The 15842-nt window shown below is 39.7% G+C and overlaps 1 protein-coding gene across 4 annotated transcripts in view; it reads left to right on the top strand.

Annotated features, from left to right (window-relative positions):
* Window positions 1-15842, top strand: part of COL16A1 (collagen type XVI alpha 1 chain) — a 717464-nt gene that overhangs the window by 558280 nt on the left and 143342 nt on the right. For 3 of the 4 annotated variants that reach the window (XM_069223294.1, XM_069223295.1, XM_069223297.1), the window contains 3 exons: window positions 13024-13110; window positions 13871-13915; window positions 14172-14216. In XM_069223294.1, coding sequence (XP_069079395.1) covers window positions 13024-13110; window positions 13871-13915; window positions 14172-14216 — 177 coding nt within the window. The remainder of the gene's footprint in view (window positions 1-13023; window positions 13111-13870; window positions 13916-14171; window positions 14217-15842) is intronic. The other variant, XM_069223296.1, reaches the window with a different exon arrangement.

The following is a 15842-nucleotide window of genomic DNA, read 5'->3' as shown; positions in this document are numbered from 1 at the left end:
TATAGACCGATAACGCTTTTAAACTCCGATTATAAAATAGATATGTTAAAATATTTGCGAATCATATAAATATCGTTGCCCCTCTTCTCTTCTCTAAAGATCAAAATGTGATTATTTGGGAGCGGAGTTTACATAAAACACTCACCGTATGTCCGAGTTCATTGATATGGTTATGGCTGGTGCAACATCTGCAACCATTATTTTAAGTCTTATGACCTCATGAGCATGGGAGGCTTATTTTAAATAATGGGGAATATAATGGTGACATAATGGGGGAATTGTGATTCTGTTCTCAGTCACAAGGTCAATGTATGCCTTTTACCAATGGGTTAAAGCACACTTGATTATTACTAACTCATCTGCAGGCCAAATAATGCTCAAGTGAGGCCTCATCTGGGATGTCACTCTCCTTTATTATTTGCCCTTTTTATCAAACTGTTAGCCCAGCACACTCGTCAGATTAGGCATACTTTGACCCTTTTCCAGGGATCTCTAAGATAAGGCTTTAAGTCGATGTTATTGCTTTATTTTTGACCACTAGTTTAACTAATATAAACTCTGCCCCCCAAGCAATAGAAACATTCACTGTTCTGGCAGGTTATAAGATTAATGAGATGAGGCCTGAGTGTCCATTATTCAATACTACCTTAGAAATCCTCCCACAAGCCCTCAGATGAAAATCACTGAGCGGGTCAGAAAATATTCCTAGGGGCTTAATATTCAGAGCAGCGGGGTGATCTCTTGTTTAAGAACTACACTCCAGTATTGAGGAAAGCATTTTAAATATTCTTGAAATATGGAAGACTCTTCCACTGTCAATTATTGGCCATATAGCCTTAATTAAAACGTCGATTTAACCCATGTTTTATTCCATTTTTGCCTATCTTCTACAGCATAGATTCCTCTTTTTTGTTAAACTGAAGCAGGCCCTGGTTTCCTTTGTTTGAGTACAGAAACACCCACATGTCAAGTTACAAGTTTTAAAAATGAATAAGAAAAGTCCCAAAGAAAGTTTGATATGACATTGAACTATATATAATTTATGAGATGGAAACTTTTTACAAAATGTGAAATATGAATTTGTTAAGGAAGAGGTTCGCAGACGAAAAAATTAACTTATCCCTTACCTTTTGGTATGAAGAACTGTGCTAAAAAATCGGATTGCATATCTGAGAAAACAAGATTAAAATGGGAACAGCACACCAAGAGACTGTTAGAGAAATTGCACTGGGAATGTTATTCTGGACTCAGCTATTCAAACCTAAACGGGGTGACATTTCATTGCATGACGTTTTTCAATGGATGGATGTTATATTTCACGCTGCATGTTGTGAATAAAATGTTCCCCTCTGACCTCTGCAAGTGCCCAAAATGTAGGCCAGAAGTGGACTGATTACACGTTTTGGTCTTGCAGCACTTTAACAACATGTTGTAGTGATATATTCCGGGCTGCAAGTATAGACAAAAGTAAAAATATGGTCAGAGCAAGGGGGAAGTACTCCTAGACTTCCACGGTGATCTATTGATTAAGCAATTACAAATATTCAATCCATGTAGCATAAATAGTGTTTTATTGCTTTTGTTTCTTCATTACATTTTTAGCACAATAAAAGTTTGTATCTGTGTTGGTAGGTGCTCCTAATTAGCAAAACACAGTGAAAGTGAATATTGTGAAGGAAAGTGAAGGTGATATATACAATATATACAGAAGGTGGTTTAAGAACAGTATGGACTTCCAACGGCTCCGTCAATCCAGGAAGCCCTGAAGTCACATAGAATTTCTTTACAGTTTTAATCCACATTCAAAATCATGTCGATGTTTCGACCCCAAATGTAGACATAAATCAGTAATGGGTTGTCATCAGGACTGGGAATGAAATCTGGTCGGTAGCACCTAGGGATAGTGTGAATATCCATATTAGTAAAGGCCTATTTACTCAGTCTCAATAAATTATATAGTAGGTGGGGCCTCGTATAAGCACTCACCTAGGGAATCCAGTGAAGGATTACGATCTTCTGGTCAGAGGCATCTTCCTAATGGGAAAATTATATACACAATTGTACCCTATTTATCATTGTGTGGTGGGAGATATAATCATCCAGAAGATGTCAGTGACTACTTACATTCTCAGTAGTTCACTCTAAAACAAAAAGTGGTCAGCAGGTAGGAAAAAATTCAAACTCTAATTTAAGAGACCAGTGATAAATCCTGTCCTCATGGGTCAATTACTTTCCCTTATTTATTTAAATCATTTTTATACAAGGTCAACAGTAGCTCGTCGATGGAAAATGCAACATAAATATGAACATTACATAAGAAATATCAACTTACATATACACAAATAATTATACTAAAAGTCAATGTTGGCAGAATGCCAGAGGAGGGTTAGGCCCAGCAACATTTCTTTACATTGTGGTTACTGTTACAAGTGTGATTGTAATCCACTGGATTGCGATGAAGAAAGGTTTAGATGCAACAAACTAACAAATACCTGTTTATTTTTTTAAAGGTATTATGTCGTTCAAATTAAATTCTTCATCTAAGTTAAATCACTCAAAAACCTCAATCTCGCAAAAATATGTCCACGCGTTTCGGCCTCTTCAGTCAGGGCCTCATCAGGACTATCAGGGGGCAATGACGCCTCTACAAAAATGAACACAAAAAATAAAATCATTTGATTGACTCTCCAAATCCTTACGGTATCAAAGCAACAAGAAAACGTTCACTCTGTGCGTCAGTGTCTTTTGCAAGCATCTCTCTCCCACAAATATCATTTCCTGTGAGACATTTATAAATGTTCCACAGGTGCACCACCGTGTGAGAAGGGTTATATCAGAAGACAAGTCTAGAGAAGTTAAAAACAATGTGCGTGCTCTATGTTGTTAATGATCAATCAGTTTCAAAGTGCAAAACATAGAGGCAGAGAATTATAGGTCATACCTTTTTTCTGTTGGAATTATTAGTACTTGAAAGTCACAGCATGTGTTATCATGTTGAATCCTAGTCAATCCAAAACAATCCAACTCACTCATATATTTAAACAGAGTGTATACAGAAAAACAAATCTAAACCGTCTATTTACATTATCAAAATTAAGTAAAAGTTGGACAGAAGCCTTACTTTATTATTTCATGAGAGCACGCAAACTCATTATCGGAACCTCAGTAGGGGGCGGCTGCTCTTAATCGATGTACCGACAAAAGCTGTCAAGTAAAAGTGCAGGGACAAATACACTCAAATTATTTTCCTCCGAAGAGATTCAAAAACCAATATTTAGCCTCCAGGCATGTCATATCACTTACCCGTAGCTATTTTTATCTGGGTAACTCGGGGCATCAAATTCCGTTTTTAGAAACGCAACTGTCTCTCAGTTGCTCGTATTTATACTGAACCAAAATTCGTTCGTATGATACGCGTCTTTCTAATGAGACACGAGGCATGTGAGCAGCTAGAAAAACTCGCTCTCACTATGCAACGGCCAGCCGGGGCAAACGGGCGGCCATCTTGAGTGACCATATTTTCCGTTTTACTGATATCATCTAAAGCCTAACCTGAACAGCTATAGTTTAATCAGTGGTAAAGGCATGTTGTATAATGTAGCTAGATCCCAAATTAATATTATACATGAATATCTTTGTACAGCTCATCAGAATTAATCCAGCCCTGAAACAAAACATAATACTTATTGTCATGGCCATAACGTTTTTCACTTATTTTCCTCCAAATTGATGCACTGTTCATAAGTAATGTCCATGCTGGTTTCACGGGCTTCTGCAAATAAGAATTCCTAGAAAATTGTCATTGCATCTCTTCTGATGCCTCTTTATCGTATCTAACAAACAGCTTGACGGCTGTTGAAATGCCATCATCTAATTAGTGTCCATACTTCATCACAATCATTCAGTCCAGTTTTGGCTGTTTGAAATTTTTCAATCATCCTTGCTTCGAATTTCAGCAATTTTGTTGTCATTGACGGTCCATCAGATTTAGGCTGCAACACAGCTAATACTGTCCATCGTATATCTTCGGCTTTATGTTTAAACTCCAAGAAGTGTTCCACTAACGGTGCTCCCTTTCTTGCACATTTAATCATTGACCGGTGTTGCAGAATTCGAGTTTTTACTGGTTGCGAGGTCTGTCCAATATAGGCTTTGTCACAGGGACACAAAATACAATAGATGAAATTTTTTGTATTGCAATTCGAAAATTCATTTTGTACATGCATTTTGCCATTTATTTTTATATCTTTAGAATCTTGCGTATATTGACATGCAATGCAATTACAACACCTATAGTGGCCCTGGACTGCTGGTAGTTGTAACATTGATCTCAAGTTCTTTCTTTCTATTTGTGTATGTGCCGCTTGTACCCACTGATCTTTTAAGCTGTGTGCTTTCTTAAATGAAAACAGCGGTTTATCGATATTTAGATCTTTTATGATTTTCCAGTTCTTTTCTATAATAGATCGTATTTTATTAGCCTTTGGGCTATATGTGAACACGCATGTTAAAGGGTTCTCTTTTGTTTTTACTTTAGGGACAAGGAGTGTCTCTCTTGGTGTGAACCAAGCTCTTTTGGCCACTGTTTTCACCAACCTTTTAGGGTACCTTCTGTCAATTAGTTTCTTTGTGAGCTTGTCTGCATTATAAAAATAATCTTCTTTTTCAGTACAATTTCTCCTGACTCTCAAAAACTGTCCATACGGAAGATTCTCTTTGAGTATTCTAGGGTGTCCACTGGAGAAATGTAACAGTGTGTTCCGGTCTGTAGGTTTTTTATATAAACTTACTTCTAGCTTTCCTTTCCTAGTTAAGATCCAAAGGTCGAGAAAATTGATTTTCGTTTTATCTTTATTCATACTGAACTTAAAGTCAGCTGTACAACGGTTTAACCAATTAAAAACAGGTTAAGCATTTCTTCTGACCCTTCCCAAATCATTAGAATGTCATCAATATATCTAAACCATTTAGTGATGTGCATTTTAAAAGGATTGGATTGTGGGTAAATCCATTTTTGTTCAAAAAAATCCATCACCAGGTTAGCAATTTCTGGAGCAAAGCTACAACCCATTGCTACTCCTTTCACTTGCCGATATATTTTTTCATTAAATTTGAAAACGTTTTTTTTCAGACACAGCTCAGCTAAGGAGACTAACAAGTCTGTAGGGGGATTTATTGATTCAGTATTGTTATTCAAAATTTGTTTGATAATCCCTATTGCCTCGTCTTGAGGGATATTTGTGTATAAGGATTCTATATCGAAAGTGAACAAAAATTGTCTCTCCTCGTCGAACGGCAAGTTTTCTAACTTGTTAATGATGTCCATTGAATCCCGCACATAAGCTGGTGTCTGAGCCACAAAAGGTTTTAAATAGACGTCGACAAATTGGGCCAAGGGCTCTAAAATGGAGCCACAAGCTGAAACAATCGGCCTAGCTGGGGGTTTCTCTGTATACTTGTGAATTTTAGGGAGGATATAGAAACACGGGGTCCTCCCTTCGTTTTGATTTAAAAATTCAAATTCTTTTTTACCAATCCACCCGTGTTCCCTAGCAGCATGTGCCATCACTTTAATTTGGTCTCTAACCTGTTTAGGCGTGTTAGCTTCAACCTCACGGTAATGAGCCCGATTACTCAATTGTCTCATAACTTCTTCATTATACTGTTCCAAACCCCAGATCACAATCTCACCTCCTTTATCGGCCGGTTTGATTATGATGTCTTTTTTCTGTGCCAAATTGGAGATAGCTTCTTTTTCTATTTTCGAACAGTTATCTTTATAGAAAGTCTTTTTGGAGTTAAGAAAATCCAGTTCTTTCAAAACTATATCTTCAAAGACTTTAATCTCTCCAGGCATATCATTCCTTTCAGATAAGAAAGTAGATTTAGGTCTAAGTCCGCTATCTGTGGCCTCTTCCTGTATGGGCATTGAGCTACAAAAAAGCTCTTAATCTGGTTTTCCGAAGGAATTGAAGAACTTCTATTTTGCTGTCTATTGGATCTTGATTTCTAATCGGCACAAAAGATAATCCTTTACTGAGTACCTGCTTTTCTATTTGTGAAAGAGGGTATGTAGACAAATTGTATATAGGAATGGAGTCTTCTGAACTTATTATTGTCTCCTGTAAGCTCTCCTTCTGGTGCAGAAAAAACTCTGATCTTGAAATTGGCCCCTGGGGATTCCACCCCCTCTTGCACCTCTCCGGCTGCCTCTGCCTAAAAAAGGTTGTGCCGTAGGGAATGCTCCTTGCGTTTCTAACTCGGAGTCAGAGGACGTGTCAGAAAAAGTTATGAATCTCCTACGAGATCTTGTTTGGAATTGTAAATTGAGAGTATTCGGGTTGTTATTTTTGTAAAAATCTACTCTCAGGTGGGGTATACGTTCAGGGTATTAAAATGTTTTATATCTCGTGCTAGTTTAGTTGTTTTTTGGTTTATCGTATTTAAACTCTGCTATTGTTTTATTCACAGAATCTAATAGTTGTTGAGCATTCTGCATAGTGCTATCTAAAGCAATCTCCTGTTCTAGTTCAGCGATTTCTTTTAGTTCGCTCTCACTGATCCTTAATGCTGACTCAACTGAAAGGGCTAACCAGTCCCTTGAGAATCTCTGCGGAGGAAAATAATTTGAGTGTATTTGTCCCTGCACTTTTACTTGACAGCTTTTGTCGGTACAGCGATTAAGAGCAGCCACCCCCTATTGAGGTTCCGGTAATGAGTTTGCGTGCTCTCTTGAAATAATAAAGTAAGGCTTCTGTCCAACAATTACTTAATTTTGATAATGTAAATAGACGGTTTAGATTTGTTTTTCTGTATACACTCTGTTTAAATATATGAGTGAGTTGGATTGTTTTGGATTGACTAGGATTCGACCTGATAATACATGCGGTGACTTTCAAGTACTAATAATTCCAACAGAAAAAGGTATGACCTATAATTCTCTGCCTCTATGTTTTGCACTTTGAAACTGATTATCATTAACAACATAGAGCACGCTCATTGTTTCTAACTTCTCTAGACTTGTCTTCTGATATCACCCTTCTCACACAGTGGTGCACTCGTGGAACATTTATAAATGTCTCACAGGAAATTATATTTGTGAGAGAGAGATGCTTGCGAAAGACACTGATGCATATAGTGAACGTTTTCTTGTTGCTTTGATATCGTAAGGATTTGGAGAGTCAATCAAATTATTTTATTTTTTTGTGTTAATTTTTGTAGAGGCGTCATTGCCCCCTGATAGTCCTGATGAGGTCCTGACTGAAGAGGCCGAAACCCGTTGACATATTTTTGCGAGATTGAGGTTTTTAAGTGATTTAACTCAGATGAAGAATTTAATTTGCACTACATAATACCTTTCAAAAAATAAATAGGTATTTGTTAGTTGGTTGCATCTAAACCTTTCATCATCGCAATCCAGTGGATTACAATCACACTTGTAACAGTAACTACAAAGTAAAGAAATGTTGCTGGGCATAACCCTCCTCTGGCATTCTGCCAACATTGACTTTTAGTATAATTGTTTGTGTATATGTAAGTTGATATTTGTTATGTCATGTTCATATTTATGTTGCATTTTCCATCGAGGAGCTACTGTTGACCTTGTATAAAAATGATGTAAATAAATAAGGGAAAGTAATTGACCCATGAGGACAGGATTTAGCACTGGTCTCTTAAATTAGAGTTTGAATTCTTTCCTACCTGCTGACCATTTTTTGTTTTTGCATGTTGTAGTACCCAGGTCAGGTAGAGTTATAGGGTTCCCCCTTTTATAGCACAGTAGTTCACTCTAGACCGAAGAATTAGTGAAGCTTGGTCTAGGGGTGTCGATGGATGCTTTCAAGGAAGTTCAATCACAAGCAGCCATGCAAAAATGTGGGCTGAGGTTCACGGTTTCTAAAAAGTATAAAATCAATAATGGTGGCCTAAGTATAGGCGTATGATGGTGGAGCAGCTGTATAAAGCTATTTATGTGAGCACTTACTTGTGATCAATCCAAATGATACAATATGCTGTTGGATGCTTTCAAGGAAGTACAGTCACAGGCAGCCATGCAAAAATGTAGGCTGAGGCTCACGGTATCTAAAAAAGTATTAAAATTATTAAGGATGGCCTAAGTATAGGCATATGAGGGTGGATCAGCTGTATAAAGCTATTTGTGTGAGAACTTACTTGTGATTGTTAATAAGTCCACTTGAATAGCCGGGATATTGAATAGATCGGCGCACGTTTACTCGTGTAGCCGGGATGAGTATAGACAAAGCAGGTTATTTAAGCTTCCCCAAAAGTAGCCCTCCTGCTTCTGCCAGATGCATTTAGCTTAATAGTTAAATATACAAACCTTTTCGGGGGATACTTTTGGGGATATGGCGCAGAGCAGTGCAGCAAGTCACCTTGCTACACTGCCCTGTGTCAAAGTGAAAGGACAGAAATGTGCTGTATCTATAGCATATGGTGAATTCCTGTCCAGACACCCTTGCACTGTGGGATCGTTTTTGTGCAGCAAGGGACACCTTCCGGCACAAAAACAATCCTGGGAAGTGCTTTCCTTTTTCTATGTGTGCTGCAAAAGGTACATAGAAAGATGAAAAACAAGGAGGAACAAACAAGAAGAAATAAAGGTATTTCTCCTTGTTGCACCTCCCCTAGGGAGCCGTGAGGTTTGGGTGCATCCCCATGTTTACAAGTTCTTGTAAATCTGGGGATGTTTCATAATCCATGGTTGTTTCATGGGAACACCCAACGCAAAACCCATGAAATGCCTCTCAAGCACAGTGTAAGGCAACGCAGCGATTTGCGCTGCTGTGCCTTAATCCATATCTTTGAGGCCACTCAAAGCTATGCAAGGTGGCTTTGCGTGGCCTCATAGATATGATGTGGTGGTTTGCACCACGTTGCATCACAAAACATTACGCAACAGCAGAACCAGGGGCTCATGAATGTGCCTCTTCTTCACAGCTATGTTGTTAGCCCGGTCACTAATCACCACTCACAGGAAATCCCCAGTGTTAGAAATGGGGTCTTTGCTTGGCAGTCAGGCTACCCCCTGTCCAAGCAAGGACCCTCTCTCTAGTCAGGACAAAGGAGAAAGGCACCTGGATAACCCCCGCACACCCCCTTGGTAGCTTGGCACGAGTAGAAAGGCTTAACCCAGAAGCAATGTGTAAAGTATTTGTACCAACAGACACAATAATACAGTGAAAACACTACAAAATGGACACCACACCAGTTTACAAAAATAGGCAATATTTATCTAAATCAAACAAGACTACAACAACAAAAATACAAAATGCAGCAGTCAAGATATGAATTTTCAAAAGAATAAGAGTCTTACTCCATGGAAACCAATGGAAAAGTTGATTTTACACAAAGTACCTGTTTTGTGTCAAAGTAAAGCTGCACAGGCAAGTGTGTGCCGGAAAACTCAGCAATGCGTCGATTCCTTGGTCACAAGTGAGGCAGTGCGTCAGTTTTTTCTCTGGTTGGGTCAGCGATGCATCGTTTTTCTCCCTCACAAGATAGCGATGTGTCGTTTTCCAGACTGGGGACCTCAAATCTGTGCAGGTTCACAATGACTTTCTCCGCCACAGACGTTGCGTGACAAATCCAGTTGCATGGTGTTAGAAAACCGCAATATGTGGGGTTTGCATCATTATCAGTAGCCGAAAGCGCTGTTTCTCCAGCAGGGATGCATTGATCTCCGAGCTGCGATGCAAGTAGAGTGTTGATTTTAGCTGCAAAGCGGGTGGCACGTCATTTTTCAGCAGCGTTGCAGGTGATGCATCAAAATTTTCCCTGCACGGTGCTCTGTGCTTGGATTTCAATCCCTGTTCTGACAACTTCACCTTTCAAGGCCAAGGAGCTGCATGGGGTACCACTTGGGAGGGCAGGAGTCTCAGCAGAGAGCCCAGGTGCTGGCAGAGGAAGTCTTTGATGTCCCTGAGACTTCAAAACAGGAGTCAAGCTCAGTCCAAGCCCTTGGAGATTGTTCTCAAGCAGGAATGCACAACAAAGTCTAGTCTGTGTCCCCTTTCACAGGCAGGAGGAGCAACTGCAGGATAGCCCAACAATACACAGTCACAAGCAGGGGCAGCTCTTCTCCTCAGCATATCAGCTCTTCTCCTTGGTAGAGGTTCCTCTTGAATCCAGAAGTGATCTTGAAGAAATCTAAAGTCTGGGGTTTTGGGTCCACTACTTATACCACCTTTCAGCCTAAGATGCCCAACTTCAAAGAAGAGTGTCAGTTGTTTAAAGGATCCTGTTGTGCCCAGGTAAGGCCCCAGACACACAACAGGGGATTGGAGACTGCATTGTGTGAGGGCAGACACAGTCCGTTCAGATGTAAGTGACCCCTCCTCCCTCCACTCCAGCCCAGATGGCTCATCAGGATATGCAGGCTACACCCCAGCTCCCTTTGTGTCACTGTCTAGAGGAGATTCACAAACAGCCCAACTGTCAAGTTGACCCAGACAGGGAATTCACAAACAGGCAGAGTCACAGAATGGTTCAAGCAAGAAACTGCCTACTTTCTAAAAGGGCTTTTTCAAACTAAAAATCTAAAAACCAACTTCACCAAAAGATGTATTTTTAAATTGTGAGTTCAGAGACACCAACCTCCACATTTTTATCTGCTCCCAAACAAGCTCCAGATTTCTATCTGCTCCCAAAGGGAAACTGAACTTAAAAGATATTTAAAGGCAGCGCCCATGTTAACCTATGGGAGAGAGAGGCCTTGGACAGTGAAAACCTTATTTGGCGATATTTCACTGTTAGAACATGTAAAACACATTGGTACATGTCCCACCTTTAACATACACTGCACCCTGCCCATGGGGCTACCTAGGGCCTACCTTACGGGTGCCTTACATGTATGAAAAAGGAAGGTTTAGGCCTGGCAAGTGGGTGCAGTTGCCAAGTCGAATTGGCAGTTTAAAACTGCACACACAGAAACTGCAATGGCAGACCTGAGCCATGTTTACAGGGCTACTCATGAGGGTGACACAATCAGTGCTGCAGGTCCACTAGTAGCATTTGATTTACAGGTCCTGTGCACCTCTAATGCACTTTACTAGGGACTTACCAGTAAATCAAACATGCCAAGCATCGAAAAGCCAATTGCACATACATTTTACACAAGGAGCATTTGCACTTCAGCACTGGTCAGCAGTGGTGAAGTGCCCAGAGTACCAAAAACAAAACAGAGTCCAGCTCACAGTCAAAACATGGGAAGCAGAGGCAAAAAAGACAGGGGAGATCACACCAAGGATGCCAGGTTTAACACCCGGTTAGCCCTAGATAGATATAATGAATTGACAGCTAAAAAGCGGAGAAACAGCGGGAATCCTGTTACGTGCTAGGATGAATTAATTATCTATATGTTGAAAAAAACTGAAAAACAGGCATAGTATATCATAATTGAGTATGATTTGTTTTATGTTTTGGAGCTTTGTTGTCTTACTTTCCTCCTGGAGCACAGAAATGTACTTCTTTGTTGGGCAACTAGAAGACGTTTTGGATTGGTTTAAACGCAGCTAACGAACCTTAAATGGGCAAGGGTGTATAGTAAGGGGTGCGCTCACTTAATCAATATGAGAGATTTTATTACACTTTGTAAAACATATCTGTTATTTTATTTGGATGAAGTGACTGCTAGAGCTGGTGTACTTGGGAAATGTTGTAAAGTAATTGCATTGTCACTTTAGCAGAGTAAGAGAATTGAGTTGTTGATGTGCCAGCTTTGTCACTTTATGGCTCTGGTACTTTTGATGAAACGTGTAACTAATGTAAAAGCGCTGACATGTTGTCTATATTTAAGTAAGGCACTGACACTTTATAGATATGTAGGACATTAGCCGCTGTGTTTGCTGTCAGTTTACCTTGTAGTAGAGAGGTGCTTATAGCCTTAGCCAAGCTAGATAACAACAGAATCAAATCCAGTTGCATTAGTAGAAGTATCTGCTAGAATGGGGGAACGGATTAGCTAAATTAATAAGAACACCGATCTCATAAGGACGTGCCGATATGATGTTCGGTTTATACAGTGGAATTTGTGTCAGTTTTGTAAATGCAATGCCATTTTATTAGTATAAGAGAAATTAACTATATGTAAACTGAGCACTGTCATTCTATAGCTATATATGACATTACCTGCAACCTCACTTTATTATGAATCGGGGATCTCTTTATAGTTTTAAGCAAGCGAAATATTACACAAACAAATTCAGTTGTATAAGCATAAGCATCTGTCAGAAATGGGGTGGAGGAGTTGTCGAATTAATATGAACATTGATCTGATAAGAGTAAGCCAGTAGCGATATTTGCTCCGGGTGATTGTAAAGCTGTTGATTTCGAATGTGAAAGAATCTTTCTACAAATTAAAACAAAATACAAAAGATGTAAATTGGGTCCTGCCCGAGTTGGGCGCACTAAACAGGAATAAGATGCCCCCAGGCATATCCGAAAGCAGACCTTCCCAGGCTCAGGAATGTTCAGGTGCAGATCTGGGCTGAATGTGTATTCCAGTCAGAAGCAGGCAAGGTTGAAAAACCAAGAATAAGTCAGAAAGTTGAACAACCGGGAGGAAAGTCACAGTTGTCTGCATTATATGAAGACAGCCCTCAATAATGCACACACATACTGAACACAGCTCTCCCAGTGCTGAAAATTATAGATTCGCAACCCTCAATAAATATTCCATGACCAAGGTCTCAGTTCACTTGAATACGATTGGAAAGTTTTCCAGTCAGCAGAACACATTGTTTACTATGTAATTTATTGATAGCTGCTGCGAGTGAGGTGTCTCTATGTTAAAGTGGAGCAGAGCCACACGCCGCTGCTTACCAATAAGGTACATTTCCCATCATGCTTTGCCTCCCACTCCTTTGATTGTTGCACAGAGCGCAGTGTCACTGTATACTTATAGCCCAGGCTTTCCAGAAAAAAAATACTGGTTCATGTTTTTTCTAGGAGGTTCGGCTCCTCTAAAGCTATCATTAATTCTACCTTACAATTCTTTATTTCTAGGGGGACAGCGTTGAGACCGAACCTGGCTGTGCAGGGGTAACTGGTCACCCAGGAACTCCAGGCTTCCCTGGTGAGAAAGGAGAAATGGTGAGTCATTCCTAGCAATTGTCATTGTAGAGCCCAGCCCACTGTGTCAGTAACGTAGTTATAACTCCAAATACTACATAGAGAGAAAGAGAAAGTGAAAGAGACAGAGGACTAGAAAGAGAAAGGAATAGAAAAAAAAAAGAAAGAGAAGCAAGGCACGCACCAAATACTATCTCATTCCCTCGTTCATACTTTTTCCTATTTCAAATATCTCAAGACAAGTGCCCCTATTCATGGCCTAAGCAGCCATTCCAACACATAGTATGTGTATTGCAGCAGGCCAGGCCAGGCCCTATATAGGTTTTCAAGGCATGACTACGATCCCACTTGTAAAGTTAGAACATGAGAAGTTAAGTTAAGCATGCAGAGAGGTTCACGAACAGAACTATTAATGATGAAACACAAGAACTTACTTGGACATCATAGAACAAAGGAACATTCTAGAATAGTTATCATTGGTGACTGTTAGAGGTGCAGGATTAAGAAAAGAGAATTGTGTTTTTTCCCTACACTCTAGTGTCCCCTTAAATTTCTCTTACTAGATATTTAGTTCTTCCCTGCAACCATAAATTACAGTTAAGATCGTTTTCATGGCACCAACAGTTACAATTGGGTGAAAATATTCTTTATCTGCACTACAGCATTAACATTATTTTACTTCACATGCCCTTGTACCAGGAGTCTCCTGGCCAAGGTCATTGAATAAACATTTTACTTGATTTAGGAGCAAATGCTGAATTCTTTTTGGCTTCTGTTTCAGGGTCCTCCTGGCATGCGTGGATTCCCTGGCCCTTCAGGTCAGGCTGTAAGTATATGATCAACAGAGACCAATATGAGTTCACCTCTTTATTGCACAAGAGTTAAGACCCTCATCACACCACCTTTCATTTCTTGTCCTTCCCCATTTTTACATAGACTTTTCTTAATCCAAAACCTTCTTCCACTGTTGCTGATTAACCAATCTGACACCTACAGTAAAATCCGCCTTAACCCTCCACACCACTAGGCCAGCGGCAGGATTAGCAAATGTATATGATATGACTTCCTGTTTCTTCCCTCAGGGTCCCCCAGGTTTTCCGGGTCCACCTGGCTCTACTGGATTACCTGTAAGAATCCCATACCTCACATGTTGTGTGGGCTTTTGTCAGTGTTGCTTATAACATGCTTGTTTTGTCCTCTTCATCACTTCTGGTGCTGTTCCACGTATTCAGTTGCAGCCTAACTACGATAAATATAAACGTAACCCTGCTCCAACTCACTAATTTGTCCTCTATTCACTCTTACCCCGTATTGCAATGATATCCTTAATATTTTTTAAGGTAAGCCACGTCATTGATACCTGTGTGCCTGGAGACTTTTCTCTTGTGGCATATAAAAAGCAACATTGCTTGTATTAGTCATGTATGGTGACTATAGCAAAATCAGTTTTGCTCTTGAGCAGAATATCCATTAATGCTCCACTAGATCTAAAAAAGGCAGTACCCACACAAGGCAACTTTTTAAATGTGGCTTATGGTGGCGTGCCCCCAGTGAAGATTTGTATCCATTAAGACAAGGGTAAAATCGCATCATCATGTCTTCTTCATTTGAATATTAACTTTTCCTTCATGGTGTAAAGAGTAACAGTCATAAACTTTAGGAAACACTTTTTAGAATCAAACGATTTTCTTTCACATACAAAGCACAACATACATTTGTTTGTATGGGTAAGCAGTTTTAAAGAAAGTAGTTTTAAAGAAGGTCAGCTTAGAATTTAACCTCTATTATAAAAATACAATTCGACCATTGTAAGGCTCTTCAAATTTCCTTATTTTATAAAGAATAACAAAGAGAAGAGCAGATGGGCAGAAGACATTTTGCAGTGCAGGGAATTTACTACCATAAGGCGTTGGTGTTCAGGAGTGACTCCACAGTGCCCCCAACAATTTTCCCAGAGTTAATTTGTCCTTCAGGGGATCAAGGATAACCAAATTATGGTTCTATGGGCCTGTATATTGTTTTATCACATTTGAAAAAAACACTTTAAGCACTTTTGTGCTTCTATCAACATCCTTTAGTGTTTACATTACCTCGGAACCAACTAGTAAGTTGAACATTCAACTGACATTATCCCAGGTTCAAAGATCAGTTTTCTTTGAAACTTAACAACCTGTACCCTTATGAAGAGCTCCCATTCACCTGGTTATGAGCTTGATGGAACGTGCAGCGTAGAGCTTTTGAAGGCAGTATCTTCCAGCTAAACCTTCGAAACAAACATTGGAATACAAATATTGAGCTGCAGAGCAAGATTCAGATTGCCTTAGCAGCAACCGAGAGCCTGACCCTGTAGCCGCCTCCTCATGCACAGGAAATATTCATATTCCACTTCATCATGTACTGTTTTTTTGGATAAAAACAATACAGCCTCGAAGTGGTGGGCTGCTTGGTTTGTGGTTCTGGTAGCCCGACAATGAGAGCTGTTAGTGCTTCCACCTTGTTAGGCAGCTGTGATGGGTGAGAAACCATTATGACATCTGCAGGAGCTAATTCCCAAAGATATGGAACAAGATTTGTTTGATGTGATGAAGAAAGGCCTGCTGTTCTCTATGTGTACCAATAGCACAGCTGCAGATGTGGTATATTATTAAGCTTGAGTCAAACGTCACCGGATTTTCTTATGCTGGCCATTCTGGCTGTGCAGTTGCAGTCTGAAATTTGATGTGCAGAAGACTTTTCCACTTGGAATGTGAGAA

This window comes from Pleurodeles waltl, chromosome 3_1, assembly GCF_031143425.1.
Source record: "Pleurodeles waltl isolate 20211129_DDA chromosome 3_1, aPleWal1.hap1.20221129, whole genome shotgun sequence".
Lineage (NCBI taxonomy): Eukaryota > Metazoa > Chordata > Amphibia > Caudata > Salamandridae > Pleurodeles > Pleurodeles waltl.
The sequence above is the reverse complement of the archived record's forward strand: the minus strand, read 5'-3'. Positions and strand labels throughout refer to the sequence as shown.